The sequence below is a fragment of the Sturnus vulgaris genome, chromosome 4, assembly GCF_052056855.1.
Source record: "Sturnus vulgaris isolate bStuVul1 chromosome 4, bStuVul1.hap1, whole genome shotgun sequence".
NCBI classification, from domain to species: domain Eukaryota; kingdom Metazoa; phylum Chordata; class Aves; order Passeriformes; family Sturnidae; genus Sturnus; species Sturnus vulgaris.
In genome coordinates, this window is record NC_142246.1 from 49,666,483 (window position 1) to 49,683,211 (window position 16,729).

At 36.9% G+C, this 16,729-nt stretch overlaps 1 protein-coding gene across 1 annotated transcript in view; it reads left to right on the plus strand.

The window, feature by feature from the left end:
* Positions 1 to 16,729, plus strand: part of CENPE (centromere protein E) — a 36,450-nt gene that overhangs the window by 16,849 nt on the left and 2,872 nt on the right. Inside the window, exons 23-41 of the mRNA XM_088164424.1 lie at positions 676 to 987; positions 1,163 to 1,321; positions 1,844 to 2,053; positions 2,614 to 2,907; positions 3,015 to 3,173; positions 3,902 to 4,144; positions 4,664 to 4,873; positions 5,444 to 5,737; positions 5,845 to 6,003; positions 6,732 to 6,974; positions 7,767 to 7,967; positions 8,049 to 8,195; positions 10,656 to 10,868; positions 12,081 to 12,290; positions 12,823 to 13,032; positions 14,130 to 14,351; positions 14,995 to 15,198; positions 15,796 to 15,908; positions 16,398 to 16,495. Of these exons, the coding sequence (XP_088020550.1) occupies positions 676 to 987; positions 1,163 to 1,321; positions 1,844 to 2,053; positions 2,614 to 2,907; positions 3,015 to 3,173; positions 3,902 to 4,144; positions 4,664 to 4,873; positions 5,444 to 5,737; positions 5,845 to 6,003; positions 6,732 to 6,974; positions 7,767 to 7,967; positions 8,049 to 8,195; positions 10,656 to 10,868; positions 12,081 to 12,290; positions 12,823 to 13,032; positions 14,130 to 14,351; positions 14,995 to 15,198; positions 15,796 to 15,908; positions 16,398 to 16,495 (3,901 nt within the window). The remainder of the gene's footprint in view (positions 1 to 675; positions 988 to 1,162; positions 1,322 to 1,843; positions 2,054 to 2,613; positions 2,908 to 3,014; positions 3,174 to 3,901; positions 4,145 to 4,663; positions 4,874 to 5,443; positions 5,738 to 5,844; positions 6,004 to 6,731; positions 6,975 to 7,766; positions 7,968 to 8,048; positions 8,196 to 10,655; positions 10,869 to 12,080; positions 12,291 to 12,822; positions 13,033 to 14,129; positions 14,352 to 14,994; positions 15,199 to 15,795; positions 15,909 to 16,397; positions 16,496 to 16,729) is intronic.

The following is a 16,729-nucleotide window of genomic DNA, read 5'->3' on the forward strand; positions in this document are numbered from 1 at the left end:
TCTGGCATTAGTGGGTACTACTTATTCTGTGCCAGGAGTATATTGAAGGATTTGTCAGCTCAGAGGCCTCTTAGGTGGGCAAAGAAATATATGTTGCTCCAGATTCTTCTGTAATCGACCTTTTAATTCTTGTTTTCCTATTCTTATGTATTATCTTTATTATATACGGTTTTTTTTTCTAACTCACCTACTCTATATAAAATCATAAAAACAAAATTTCCTCATTGGGAACTGGAGATCTTTTAGAACATGACTTTGTTCAGGCCAGAGAGAATCACCACGGAAATAGGCCATTAGAATGGAAAAATAAATACAAAAATTGTAAAAGAAAAGGAAGTTAAACGTACATATTTTTGACCAAGCTTTGGGAACTGCTCTGGCTGTCATATTTCAGCTATGGTTTTGATAATTCCTAAGCTATGGTATACGATTTCATGTGTATATTTTAGTGCTATGTTTTAGTAAAATTTTTGCTGCTAAGGAGCCATCACAGGAAGATTCCATAATCAAATAGTTAGTTATTGTGGGCAAGAGTATAAGCAATGACTTAAAGAGAAATTATGAACTTGCTAGCTAGCATCTTTCATCCTTTCTAAGCTCATAAAGGAACACCTACGTATAATGGAGTTCTGCATTACAATGAAAGTGTCTGGCCTTTTCCTTTGCAACCTAAAGCTCTCTAGCAAAATGAAAGAACTGGAAGAAAAAACAGCAGAGCAAAAACAACTTCTTGAGCTAAGAGAAAATCTTATTCGAACTCAGCGGAAGTTAAACGAAATGGAACAATTGAAAGAGGAAGAAAGGATTAGTGAAGTGAGATGGGAGGCTGAAGATTTGGAGATCCAGGCAGTCTTGCAGCAGCTTACAGAATGTCGGGAGGAAATAAAAACTCTAACTCAGGAAAGAGATGACCTGAAGCAAAAAGGGGAGTCTCTCCAAGCTGAGACAGAGCAACTCAGAGAGGATATAAAGGACACTGTCTCAATGGTAGGAATTTTGCATTTTTAGAAACAGATCATACATGTTAGGAGAAATTTTAATATAGTTTATTTAGGAGAATATAGGAGTGGGAGTTTGTGTGGTTGTTTTTAATCAAGGAATGCTTACTAATATTACAAAATATATGCATTTTCTTTGTGGTTTTTCTTTCTTGTATTTAAAGAACATCTTGGCGCATGAAGATCTGAGAAATACACAGAATTCTCTGAAGGAATCCCAGAGCACTGTCAAGAAGTTGAAAGAAAGTATTTCTGAAAAAGAATCTCAGATTCTGAGTGTTGAAGAGGCACTAGGGAAAACCATTAAAGAACTCCAAATACGGGTAAAACTTCGTGCAATAATTAAAACAAGCCCAGTTAATCTGGTTGTAGTCTCTTCTGGTGTCCTTAAAAACTTTCTAGGCTCTTAGTAGCAACAGAGCGAGAAAACAGTATTGCCTAATTCAAGTCTTTACCAGCTGCTGCTGTTTCTGTAGAGCTTCAGGGTGAAATGTACAGTCTAAGAAACCTTTGCTTAATTTGTGTGCACCATAGTTGTGGATTTGAGTGGTGGCATTGGATGGGAATTGGAAGACAAGATGAGGGTTACTTAAGTGTAGAAATGAGGCTGATATATATTTAAAATATAAATAAGTTCATGATTTATAACAGTCCCAATGAGAAATGTACTACATGATTGTCAATGGCAGCTCAGAAACCCTGCCAAAAGGTAATCCCAGATCAGATACCGCAGAAGGCTGTTATAAATACTGTAGGACAGTGAGTCAAACAAAATTTAGCATTTAATTTTAAATTAAATTTAGTATTTTAATTTTAAAATGCTGTCTCTGCTTATTTTTTAATAGATCTCAGAAATGACCGAAGAAATTAAAATGATCACATCAGAGAGAGATCAGCTTGCTGAGGAGAAATCAGAAACTAATAGCTGTAAGGAAAGTGATCAGCTGCAGGTGCAAAAGGAACAAGTCCTTTTCCTTACACAAGAGAACCGTTCATTGCAGGAGAAGCTGGACAGTCTACTTTTGAAAAAAGAAGAGATTGGGGAAGGAACTTTGGTAATTATGTAATTAAAACTGATATGGGGAGCTTGCTTATTTAAACTTGGACTTGAGTGAAATAATTTCAAAACGTGCTTCAGAAAAGGGTCGTGGGTACTTGACTGCACCTCATTAAATTCCAAGTTTATTATGGTTTACTTGAGATACAGGCCACCCATATTGTGTATATGCATATATATATATATATATATATATATATGGAAGTCTATTAGGAGAATGACTATAAACAGAATATTAACATGATACAGCATAGTAATGATCTGTACTGATCTATATAGGAATGTTTTATAATTAAGTAGACAAAGCTAAAAACTGCTCACCTAAAAAGGGTGGTTCAGCTATTTTAAAACATAGGTAGAACTACCTTCTTTCATGGCACAAAAAGGCACATCGCAACCAACACTTCCTGAAATTGGAGGGGCTGATTACACTTCTCTGTGTGTGTTTTTATAACAGTGCCTCTGATTGTTGTACATAATCAACCTGTCAAAGGTGTCAGATGAGTTTTTCCTAAAGCTACTTCCTGAATGTGTTTACTTGAATCTCTTACAAAACAGATACCACAGATTCAAGGGCAATCTATGGAGCAAGAGTTATTCCTTCTGAGAGAAGAGCTGAGCCAGGCACAAAGGAAATTGCAAGAAATGGAGGAAGCAAGGGCCAGTGAATATCAAGGGGAATCTGAAAAAATGGAAAGAACAGATGTTATTCCAAAACCACATGACTCCCAGGAAGTCAGTACCCAGACAAGAAGAAGTTATGATGATGCTGATGATGTTAAAATGCAACTGGAAAATCTCCAGAATGAGAGAGACCAGCTGAAAGAAACTCTACAGGAGACAATTAGCAAGGTAATAAAAGTAGTCCTCTTCCTGTAGGAGAAGAGATTTAGTAGATTTCTGTCTTAGAATTTGGAAGTGTTGTTCAGGTGTTAAATGTACTTTAATTGTGTCCAAAGAACTCGGAGCTGCAGGAGGAGTTGAGATGTACCCGTGAATCTCTTGGACAACATCAGGAGACGATTGTGGAGCTGAAAGGAAGTATTTCAGAGAAAGAAAATCAGCTCTCAAAGGTGCAAGAGGCATTGAAAGAAAAAACGGATGAACTGCAGCAGAAGGTCAGAAGCAGTTTTGACAGGAAAAACAGAAGTTCTGTTGGGTTTGGCAGCTCGTGTCGACTGCAATCTTCAGTCTGTAGGGCTCCAGTAGATGTAATAAACAGACCCATTTTTTATAATTAAAAATGTCTTGGTGTTGAATGACTGAATTATTGTTTGGAATCAACAATGCACTTTGACCTCTGTGCATTTGCCCACTCCTAACATTTTTTACAGTCCAATAATGGAAATCAGCTATGTAATTCTGAAGCTCCTTGAACAATTTTAGCACAGCTTAGCTCATTCTTTAATTTATTTCACTATTATAAATTTGTTACATAAAATCTGTAAAAAATTCCTTCTCTACGTTTTGCTTTCATGTCTGAAGCCAGTGTGGATTGTAGGCTTTATTTTAGCATCTAGTAATGTCTCCTGTCTACTATGGATACAGCAGTTGAGGCATTTTTATGGCTTTGGAACGTCTTGCATGTTTTTCCACATTTACTTTTGCCTGCCACCAAGACAGAAGCACTGACATCTGATTGGCTTTTAAACAAAATTGTTATATCTTTTTGTCTTAGTATAGCAGGAATCCATTGGGGATGTCTCCTTAAAACAATCCATTCACAATAACCCATATGTACAGTATGAATGATGATCCAATAACCATCTTCAAAGCATCCAATTATTTTTGCCCATTGAAGAGGTGATTATAAGTACCAATATTGGTTTGGGTTTGTTCTTGGCAGCTCACTGAAGTCACTGAAAACCTGACTCGTGTCTCAGCTGAGTATGGCAACCTTCTGGCAGAAAAGGAGCAAACTGAAAGGGCAATGAATGAGCAAGTGTGTCAGCACCTGGAGAGAATCACTTTACTTAACAAGGAGAAAGATGAGCTACAGCAAAAGGTAGAGACTTGTAAGGAAAGGGAAGAACACTTGTTAAAGGTTCAGAGGCAGTCAGAGATTTTGAAGGACAGCCTAACAAGCAAGGTGAGGAGTTTTGGTCTTTAGTCACTGTATTTGTATTCTGACATTTTATTATTGATGTGCTAAGCATTTGTACAAGCTCTTTAATTTTTAATTCTCAGCGCATCATTTTTTTGGTTGGTAAACAAACGTGAACATGGGTGAATGATTTTGTCTAAGTTTCTTTACTGATATTTAGTTATAACATCCTCAACTTCTCTCAGCCTTGTAATCCAGTGGATTGGTCCAGCTTTCAAATGAATGGGAATTTATCATATGTATGCATGTTTGATATAATGATCAGTATTGCAGCATATATTCCAACTTTTTAAAAGGCCCTGTGTAGACAGCATGAACTTAAATGTGTTTTAAATCCTTGGTGCTTTTGACACATTGTGAATAAGAGGTTTGTTTTGGAAGATTTGCTCTTTTGGTTATATTATTTTGATGTTAAAACACTGTAGGAGAGTGAATCAAACAAAACTTGGCATTTGGTGTTGTTCTGAATTGATGAAGATACTGTCTCTGCTTATTTTTTAATAGATCTCAGAAATGACCGAAGAAATTAAAATGATCACATCAGAGAGAGATCAGCTTGCTGAGGAGAAATCAGAAACTAATAGCTGTAAGGAAAGTGATCAGCTGCAGGTGCAAAAGGAACAAGTCCTTTTCCTTACACAAGAGAACCGTTCATTGCAGGAGAAGCTGGACAGTCTACTTTTGAAAAAAGAAGAGATTGGGGAAGGAACTTTGGTAATTATGTAATTAAAACTGATATGGGGAGCTTGCTTATTTAAACTTGGACTTGAGTGAAATAATTTCAAAACGTGCTTCAGAAAAGGGTCGTGGGTACTTGACTGCACCTCATTAAATTCCAAGTTTATTATGGTTTACTTGAGATACAGGCCACCCATATTGTGTATATGCATATATATATATATATATATATATATATATATATATATGGAAGTCTATTAGGAGAATGACTATAAACAGAATATTAACATGATACAGCATAGTAATGATCTGTACTGATCTATATAGGAATGTTTTATAATTAAGTAGACAAAGCTAAAAACTGCTCACCTAAAAAGGGTGGTTCAGCTATTTTAAAACATAGGTAGAACTACCTTCTTTCATGGCACAAAAAGGCACATCGCAACCAACACTTCCTGAAATTGGAGGGGCTGATTACACTTCTCTGTGTGTGTTTTTATAACAGTGCCTCTGATTGTTGTACATAATCAACCTGTCAAAGGTGTCAGATGAGTTTTTCCTAAAGCTACTTCCTGAATGTGTTTACTTGAATCTCTTACAAAACAGATACCACAGATTCAAGGGCAATCTATGGAGCAAGAGTTATTCCTTCTGAGAGAAGAGCTGAGCCAGGCACAAAGGAAATTGCAAGAAATGGAGGAAGCAAGGGCCAGTGAATATCAAGGGGAATCTGAAAAAATGGAAAGAACAGATGTTATTCCAAAACCACATGACTCCCAGGAAGTCAGTACCCAGACAAGAAGAAGTTATGATGATGCTGATGATGTTAAAATGCAACTGGAAAATCTCCAGAATGAGAGAGACCAGCTGAAAGAAACTCTACAGGAGACAATTAGCAAGGTAATAAAAGTAGTCCTCTTCCTGTAGGAGAAGAGATTTAGTAGATTTCTGTCTTAGAATTTGGAAGTGTTGTTCAGGTGTTAAATGTACTTTAATTGTGTCCAAAGAACTCGGAGCTGCAGGAGGAGTTGAGATGTACCCGTGAATCTCTTGGACAACATCAGGAGACGATTGTGGAGCTGAAAGGAAGTATTTCAGAGAAAGAAAATCAGCTCTCAAAGGTGCAAGAGGCATTGAAAGAAAAAACGGATGAACTGCAGCAGAAGGTCAGAAGCAGTTTTGACAGGAAAAACAGAAGTTCTGTTGGGTTTGGCAGCTCGTGTCGACTGCAATCTTCAGTCTGTAGGGCTCCAGTAGATGTAATAAACAGACCCATTTTTTATAATTAAAAATGTCTTGGTGTTGAATGACTGAATTATTGTTTGGAATCAACAATGCACTTTGACCTCTGTGCATTTGCCCACTCCTAACATTTTTTACAGTCCAATAATGGAAATCAGCTATGTAATTCTGAAGCTCCTTGAACAATTTTAGCACAGCTTAGCTCATTCTTTAATTTATTTCACTATTATAAATTTGTTACATAAAATCTGTAAAAAATTCCTTCTCTACGTTTTGCTTTCATGTCTGAAGCCAGTGTGGATTGTAGGCTTTATTTTAGCATCTAGTAATGTCTCCTGTCTACTATGGATACAGCAGTTGAGGCATTTTTATGGCTTTGGAACGTCTTGCATGTTTTTCCACATTTACTTTTGCCTGCCACCAAGACAGAAGCACTGACATCTGATTGGCTTTTAAACAAAATTGTTATATCTTTTTGTCTTAGTATAGCAGGAATCCATTGGGGATGTCTCCTTAAAACAATCCATTCACAATAACCCATATGTACAGTATGAATGATGATCCAATAACCATCTTCAAAGCATCCAATTATTTTTGCCCATTGAAGAGGTGATTATAAGTACCAATATTGGTTTGGGTTTGTTCTTGGCAGCTCACTGAAGTCACTGAAAACCTGACTCGTGTCTCAGCTGAGTATGGCAACCTTCTGGCAGAAAAGGAGCAAACTGAAAGGGCAATGAATGAGCAAGTGTGTCAGCACCTGGAGAGAATCACTTTACTTAACAAGGAGAAAGATGAGCTACAGCAAAAGGTAGAGACTTGTAAGGAAAGGGAAGAACACTTGTTAAAGGTTCAGAGGCAGTCAGAGATTTTGAAGGACAGCCTAACAAGCAAGGTGAGGAGTTTTGGTCTTTAGTCACTGTATTTGTATTCTGACATTTTATTATTGATGTGCTAAGCATTTGTACAAGCTCTTTAATTTTTAATTCTCAGCGCATCATTTTTTTGGTTGGTAAACAAACGTGAACATGGGTGAATGATTTTGTCTAAGTTTCTTTACTGATATTTAGTTATAACATCCTCAACTTCTCTCAGCCTTGTAATCCAGTGGATTGGTCCAGCTTTCAAATGAATGGGAATTTATCATATGTATGCATGTTTGATATAATGATCAGTATTGCAGCATATATTCCAACTTTTTAAAAGGCCCTGTGTAGACAGCATGAACTTAAATGTGTTTTAAATCCTTGGTGCTTTTCACAGTTTGTGATTACCAGTCAATATTTGTAAGTCTTGGACTTTGTTCTTGCCTATTCATTCTTTTCAAAGTGTTTACTCCTGAGCTTTTCACCTGACAGGTTCTTTCTCTGTAGTTCAAAGAGTAGAATTGAGGATTGCTTCTGTTTAACAAATACTACTCTTGGATAGAGGAAATATAACTTGCTTTACAGAAGACCAAAGTTGACTGTTGTACTCTTTTTTTGGTGTCATGATATCCTTCTTCCTTGTAAAGTTTTTTCTATGTTATTAGAACATCAAAATTATTTTTAAACTTTTTTTTCTGCAAGTGTGAATTTTAAAATTGTGACTTTTGTATTTTACACAACTGATTTTACAACTTCATAGAGCATGTAAAGACCATGACTGCCAGGTTATGTCTTGCGTTCTTGTCCACTGTTCACTGTAGATTCAACAGTTAACTGAGGCACTAAATGGTGTATCATGTGAGAAAGACCATTTATTAGCTGAAAGAACTAGTCACTCTTTACAATTTAAAGAGCACATCTCATCAGTTAATCGAGAAGAAGATGAGCTACAAAAACTTCTTCAGGATGTCAGGTCTGAGCAGGACCAACTCAAGACAGAGTTGCAAAGAAATTCTAATATGGTGAGTTGCAATTTGCATACCTGAGTTACTCATAACTTCTCTTCTTGAATGTAATTTAAATATGTGTGCTTTTTTTTTTAGTGTGTTGAAACAAAGGCAAAACTGGAAGATGCTTTAGAGCAACTGAAGCATAGGAACCCGAATAATATGTCCATTCAGGTAAAGCCAGTGGATATTGCAGAGCAGGTGGCTGGTGACAGCTTGAAAGAAAAAACCTTGAAGATTAAGGTAAGCTTATTTTTCTGCTTGTTTTAAGGATGCACATAGGAACTTACTGACACTTATCATGGAGCATAAGCCTTTTGTGTATTATGTATAGAATGGTTTGCATATCTTGCTAAGATGTTGCATACCATGGGATCAGTTGATTTGCTGCTGTTGTTCCGTGATTGCACATCTTGTGTCAACTGAGAAGTTCAATTTCATGCTCACAGAACATCTCGCTTTCATTATTGTCCAGCCACCCCAATGAAAATAACTAGCTATGCAGGATTATAAAATCATTTAGGTTGGCAGAGACCTCTTAGATTATAGATTTCAGCCCTTAAACCAGCACTGCCATGATCACTGCTAAACCGTGTCGCTAAGTGCCAGATGTACACATCTGTGAAGTGGCTCCAGGGATGGTGATCCCACCACTTCCCTGGGCTGTCTGTTCCAGTACTTGACAGCCTTTTCAATAGAGAATTTTTTCCTAATAACCAGTCTAAACCTCTCCCAGTGCAACTTATCACATATTACTGGAGAGAAGAGGCCGACCTCCTCTTGCCTACACCCTCCTGTCAGGCAGTTGTAGAGCAGTACAGTGGTCTCTGAGCTGCCTCTTCTCCAGGCTAAAACCCCCAGTTCCCTCAGCTGCTCCTCACAGGACTTGTGCTCCAGACCCTTCCTCAGCCCCACTGCCCTTCTCTGGACTCACTCCAGCCCCTCAATGTCCTTCTTGCAGTGAGGAACTCGGAGCTGAATACAGAATTTGAGGTGTGGCCTTGCTAGTGCTAATCCATTTCCTAGTCCTGCTGGCCACACTATTCCTGACACAAGCTAGGATGCCATTCACCTTCTTGGCCGCTGGGGCACACTTTCTGCCACCTGTTGACCAGCACCCAGCCGGTAGCATTGCATGGGGGGCATTGTGACCTGGCAGTTCCCCTTGTTGAACCTCAAACAGAAGCACTTTGGTTTTGTCCAAATCCTCCCTTCCATTATTCCCCATCAAATACTAAATTGTTGTCAAGTAAATTAATTTCATTAAAGTGCTTCTGTCCTCAAACTAGCAATTCCTCAGACCTTTTGTTAGTTAGCTATCTTGAGTATATTTTCACACAGATATGAGAAGTACTAGTAACCTACCAAAAGCCAAAATAAACCAGGATTTATCAATGTGTATTGTTGCATATAAGTAAAACCTTATTTTATAAGGGCCTTGTTGCCCTTGTAAAGTCATGGCTCAGGCCTGCTACTTTGGCTGTGTCGAAGGGAACTGTGGCACAGTGACTAAGCTGGAACAGGAGTAGAGAGACGTGAGATCCGTGCTGTGTGACTGCCTTGTGTCCACGTCATGGTGTGTGGTGGTTGGTTGACTTGGACTGCTTGTGCCTTAAAACTATGTAAACTGATAACCAGCTAACTGCCTGAAAAGGCCTGGGTTTTGCAATAAAGGGCTCTCCTTTGCACTGCCTGGGGACTCTTTGTCGCTCTGCATCATCACATCTGGCACCCAAACAACAAGAAATGAGATTACAATGAAAAAGTAAACTACAACCAACAACAAAGCCCTGCAGCCCCAAAATACCAAATTACAATGAAGAAATAAACTACAATTCAACAAAATAAACCCTTAGAGCCCTAAAACCACAGAGCAGAGTTGAAACTCTACTACAACATAGAACTTTCTTTACAAACCACAATCCAATGGAAAACAAAATACCAGCACAATTGATCAAGTTAAATCATAATGAAGGAAGTTAACATCAGCCGATCCCTTTCAAGAGCATTCACCCCTTCTGACTTCTGTAATTGATAGGATCTTGTTTGCCTCTTCCCAGTGTTCCAGAGTTTTTACTGTGAGGTGAAGAGTCAAGAAAACTGGTGAACCTTGATTTTTTCAACTAAGAACCAATGATGGAGGGAGTTTTATACTTATTTTAAAATGTGTAACATAGACATAATTAAACGTGATACTGGACTTGCAGTTTACTGGGTCTTCAAGGCTGTAGCACTACTGAGCCAGCTCACTGCTTGTTCACACCTTCCTTTTCATGGCAGAGTGCTAGGATCCACTTCCTAAGCCCTTTCCTTCAAGAAAGGAGAAGCAGATAAACCTAGAATTCCACCCTGACGGGAAGGCCAGCTGGCAAACTTGTGAACAGGCAAGAATTATTTTTCATGCCTGATTTACAAGTCTTGATGTGGCCAGACAACCTAAACCCTAATAACAATTTGAGCTTATAAATTTACTTGCTGGAAAACTAAGAAGTTATCTGGGTTTGTGCCTGGATTTGTGTTTTTGTCATATCCCTGTGGCAAGCCAAAATTGAGGTCTTAATCATAGTAACTTTTCCTCTTGTAAAACCAGTACATACTGTAGGGGTTAGTCCTGGAGTCAGGTAATATATTTTATGTTTCTGTTTATAGCTAATCACACTTTTCCTTATTGTGAATTAATTAATTTGTTTCACTTGCATTTAGGAGCTTCTTGAGAAATTCCCAGCCATGGGGAAGAGATATGAATGTCTCTCTACAGTGTCTCTTAAGTTAAAGAGTGAACTGAATAGTCAGAAATCACTGCTAACTGTGATACTGCCTCAGCTTACATTGGAGAAGAGAAAACAAGTCAAAACACTTCAAACTAAAAATGAGGAAATGAGCACTCGTCTCCAGAAGTTATTGACCAAATTGAAGGTACCAACTTAAAATGTGAATATGTGGATGCTTCATATTGCTTGGATTTGGATTTTGGGGTTTTTTAAAATAAACTTTCAATGGTAACAGCTAGGATTTTATATACTCTAGCTTTGAATTTTGAGAATCCATACATTGGGGAAAATAAGTGGATAATGATTGCTTTACAATCTTAGAAAACTGGAACTACTTAGTTATGTAAATCAAACTTAGTTTTTAACTGTAGTTCAGCTGCTTTACACAGATTTATTTCATTAATAATCCATTTTAATTGGAAAATTAAATTTTCTTTCTGTACTCTATAAATCAAATAATAGATGACTTAAGTATGTATTTCTCTGTGGGAGAAAGAGACATGCAAGATGGCTTGGAGTTGCATGCTTACTCTGCAAAACTACCCAAGTAGTTTGATGATTTTACAGCCTTGCATATCTTCCCCAGTTTGGAATCAGTTTCTCCATTGGACTAAAATTATCAGCAAAAAGGTTAAGGGTCATTGGGAAAGAATTCCTGTTAACATATGCGGAAGTACAGTAAATGATTAAGTTTTTTCTGTTTCTTTATTTACCATGAAATACTAAGGGCTGGGTTTTTTTTTTGTTTGGAGCATGGAAACATGCACAGGCCTGGAGAGAGGGGCGAGGTTCTTGAGAGGCAGTCCTGTCTATAATTATCCATTCACTTGGAAGTTGAACTAATATTCCAAAGAGCCTCGTTTTATAACTTAATGCAGCCATTTTAGGTTTAGTTTTTTCCATAGATGGCTTTTAACTTTCATGGTTAAAGATGTTTAAGATCCAACTAGCAAGCTCTGCAAGAATAGTTTTAAATCAGCTTGGTGATATTATTCTCCTAGATCATCTGCACCTTTCACAACTCCAAGAGAAAATAAATATAACAAAGAACAATTTACTTTGTTTTTCAAAGTTTGGATTTGTGGAAGGCTGTCTAGAGCCTCTTAGACTTCTTGGCTTTTTTTTTTGGAGTCTACAGAAAATAGCACACTGGAAAAGTGCTGTCTCAGCTAAAAGGCTTACATGCCATTGCTATAATGTACATATGAACCTTGTTTTCTTAGTTATGTGTTGGTTATCCTGGACATTTAGAGGCTCAGAGAATAAATAGATTGAATTGTAAAATACTGTATTTTAGCAGGATGCAGGGTACCATTTTAAAACAGGCTCACTGATGCATCCTGTGCTTCTGTAACAGCTTCTGTTCAGTTCTGTTTGCAACAAGAAAAGAGAATATCACACTGCTGTTCACAAGTATGAAATGGAATTGCTTGAGGAAAAGAGAAAACAAGATCACCTACGGTCCCAGATACAATGTCTCAGGAAGATTAATTTGAAGCAGAATGAAGTATCATCTCAACAGTTAAACAGCAGTGAAGGGCTGCAGAGTTTCCACTTGGATGCAGAGGTAATATCTGGAAAAAAAAATAGACATAAAGATCCATTCCAAAGGCATGGGGTCATGTGGTGGTGGGAATCTAATGGCATTGGGTTTATCTCTTAAAACTTCACTTAAGGGGGGGTGAAGGAATAGAATTATTTTTGTATGCTACTAGTTCTATAAAAAGAGGATTTTGCTTTGTAAAGCAGCTAAAAATAAGATTAATAGATTAGAAAATAGTGGGAATGTTATTTACTTATATGCCCTCTACAATACATACTATCCAATACCAAGATGATTTGTTCTAAAACAATGGAATAAACTTTTGCTAATAAGCACTTCTTTTTTTTCTCCTTTCCACCTGCCCCAGGAATGTAGATTGTCTTCTTGTTTTCCCAACAGGGTGCAATTTTAAGTCTAGCAAAACTCCTTTTATATGCTAATTAGATGCTAAAACAGACTTCCTGCTATACTGATAACTGAGAGGACATAAGGTATATTTAGACATGTGATAATCAAAACAGTATATAAATTTTAATCCCCTTTTTTTTTTTTTAAGAGCATTCTCAAAGATGTATCAGAAATAGAACACGAACTTGTCTGCATAGAAGCAGAGTTACAGCAGGAAGAAAATGCTAGAAAAGAAACAATACAGTTCTGGGAAGCTTGTTCAGGAACTCACTGGGATGCAGAGGAACTGAAAGAAGAACTCGAGAAAGATAATGAAAGACTCTTGCAAGTCTTTAAATTTTGGACTCCTAAAGTAAAGGTAAAATTTAATGTTATAGAATCAGAAATGTATTTTGTGTATGCACTCTGCAAATACCTGTGATTGAAAACAAAACACAAAAAAGGCTCTTCAGTGAGCATTCATTTATTATCAGCATTTACTCATACTTTAACTGTCAGACAGAGGAGTACTTAAAAGATTTTTAAAGGCTCCTCATGCATCCGAACTTGGAGACTGGCTTTCTAAAAGACTTTCTAGGTAATAAATGGGAAGGGGTGTGGAGATGTTTATTTGGGGTTTTATTAGTCTGAATTCTGGAAAATGTTGCTTTTCTTGCCAAACTTTATCAAAACTACCATAGCCAGTTTTAAAACTCAATTAAATTTACAGTTACACTCCTGTCTTATGCTTTACATCTTGCCTCTTTTGAAAACCTGGACAGCATTTTTAGAGTTTAGTGCATCATGAACAGGATTTCATGAGATTTCATCTTTCTGATTAAATCTTAAGTTTGCCCTATTTTAAAGTTTCTTCTGTGGAGTCAGTATTCAGTCTTGACTTCTTTGGGATTTCTCAGTGTTTAGCAAGGTTTTTGGAAGAATTCCCTGACCCTAATATTATGTGGATCAAATCTTTTAACAAACAAACAAAAATCTAGTAAGCATTGTTGTTTCCTGACAATTGTGAAGTTTTTATTTATCTGACATGTCAAACATGTGGGTTTTTAGAATAGTCCAATGTGTAGGTTTAATTTCCTTTAGTCAGTGAATGCATTCTAGTAAAAAAATCTGGGAATAATTGTGGCTTTCTGTGGCTGACATTCAAGAAGTCTTCCCGATATAGTTCCTTTGTTTCTTTAATATTAGAGTTTGAGTTAATGCAGATATACTGGTAAACCTGCAATACGTTATCATCTTCTCTTGTGCCTCTTCCTGCCTCCCTCTCTTCTGGAAATGAAACTGTTCTTTTGAGTGATAATGATACCATTTCTGACAGCAAATATTTTCAAATGGGGCATTGAAAGAAGAATGTGAAAATAATACAGGCTAAGGTACTTCCTGTTTCTTCACTTGCCATATTTCTAGCAGATTAAAAAAATATTTAAAATTATCCTGTATGATGCTGCTCATTTTCAGATACTCCTTGAACTTTCTTCAGAGCTGGATGCCAGAACTTCCGATTATAGTAAAAATGCTGATGTTGAATTAAAACAGAGAAAAGAGAAAAATCAAGAGTTGCTTCAAGATCTAAACACTCTAAAAGAAAAACTGGCCCCTGGTGGCTCTGCCAGTCTGGCATTAGAAGAAGAAAATTATAGGCTTCATCATAAATTAAAGGCTGCAGAACAAGACAAAAAGGTACCAATAACTTGTTTCTAAGGAAAACTTTTTCGATGCTTGCTTTCTAAGGGAGAGTACTCCAAACTGAAAATAAGGATTTATGGCAACTGTAAATCTATGCCACCACAATACAAATAGAGTATACTTTGTTTTAGTAGTCCTTTTATTTCCAAAGTGGAATTTTGAGCTCTTGCCTGTAACATGATTATTTTAATTGCCTGATTTGTGTACAGAAATAGATGTTCAGTTTAGAAATTAGTATTAAATGTTTTCATTTGCTTTGGGAGTACTGACTTTAATAGGGTGATACTCTTGATGCTTCCTGTAAGTATATGGTATTCACTATGTCAGACATGAAGCTGGAGAAGAATTTTCTATTTAATCACAGGAACTGAGAACTCACTCACTCTCTCCTGTTCATGTCACAGTTACCCTTCTCTGAAGCACTTTTTCTTTTCTTAGACTTGAGTGTTCTAGACTATTAAAAGGTGACACAAAACAATGACCTGGGCATGAAGAGTTGCATAGAGCCTGTAGTGTTGGATTTTTTTGTGTGGTTTGGGTTTGTGCTAGTTCTTGCTAAGAATATGACTATGTGCTGTTGCTGTTACTGTCTTTTGACATAACTGCTCATAACTGATTGACTGATGTATCTCAATAGGCTATGGAAGTAAAAATTCAGAAGCTAGAGAACGTAATAAATGAAGTAGGAGAAAGTGTCAAAGAGAAAGATGACAGGATAAGCAAGTTACAAGCACAGATACGGATAAGAACAGAGACAAGTGAGCTCACCCAACTGCATGCCAAACTGAATGAGATGGATAATTGCCTCAGGACCGCCTTAACAGAGAAGCAGAGTCTTCAGGTATGAGCAAAATACTTCACTCCTCTCTTCTTCCTCTGATGAAAGACACAAAGAATGCTTGACAACAGTTGTAGGTGAAATGAAGCTCTCTATAGTCAGTGTATTTGTTCTGTATGGCATTCCTAGAGTAAAACACTCCACTTGCCTGTTTAGCATTTCACAGTTTTGCATTCTACCAGTTCAACCTTCAGTGGTAACATTTAGAACTCATATCACAATACTAGAAACTAAATGTGTCGCTTGTTTGTGACCCATTTCTGAAACATTTAAAACCTTTAAACATTAAAACCTTTAAACTAGAGCATGAACTATTTACTCAATGTGATATATTTGCACACTACTTTAAAATTCCCAGATTTATTCTGCACAGAAGTCAGCAAAACGTGCTAAAATACGGTTGCATGTAATACACCAGAGTAAGATACCAACTGCTGCTATAATGCTAGTTGGTAATGTGAGCCACCTTAGTGAAAAGTAATTTCCTGCTCCTGGTCTTGTACAGCAAAATCTAGCAGATCATAGTAAAGATACAAAGTAAACAACCCTCTTCATTGCTAAGTAAAAAGCCCTGATTTGTATTAAATATTTTATTTTCAGGCAAAATTAGATAAAGGTGCTGAGCTGTACAAAGAAGAAATTGACCATCTCAAAACACAATTGGTAAAATGTGATCTGGAAAGAATGAAACAATCCAACTCCTTTGAAGTGAAGTAAGTTCAAATTTTATCTTCTTACAATTCTCAACTACTTAATTCTTAGCTTCTACTTCTCTATTTATGTTTCCCACATAAGAAGTAAGCATTCAGCTTGAGGTGGTGTAAGTTTTTATGGTGGTTAGACAAAGTAAAATCTCTATATACCTTGAGTTGCTTACAAAACTTCTTCCCTATACACCAACCAAAATTTCTCAACTGTGTTTAGCCAGAAATTAAATAACTTCTGACAAAAGAAGGCAAGGGGAAAACAATAAGTAGAAGCACTTTCTACTTCACTAGAGAGAAGGGATACACCAAAAATAATTAGTTCAACTTTTGGGTGCACTTTACCTAAAATCTAACTGACAACCAGGTTTATGTCGTTTTTCTTATATAACATGGGTGTGTCTTATATTTGATAGCTCAAATTGAATTCAACTGAAACTGTAATAACTATTAAGCTGAGGTTTTCTGATTTTTTCCCTCCCTTCCTGCCTCATATAGACTTGCTAATTATAAAGCCTTTGCAGAACATCGAGAACAACAGTTAACAAAGCTAAAAGAAGAACTGAGAAGAGCACACCAAGAGCAAGATGTTACTGGTAAATTCAAGATAAATAGAACGGACTCTTTCATGTTAAACATTGAATTTTGAGGTTATATGGGTAAAGACCAGATTGAAATGCAGGCCTTGTATCCAAAGGCTATGAGGAAAATTGGAGTCATCTCACTGGAACATAAGATGGAAAATTGTTTACATTAGCTGCATATGAACTGCATTAGAATCACAGCAGTTCTTGTGTTTTTCTCCAGCCTTGTGGAGGGATAATCTGCAG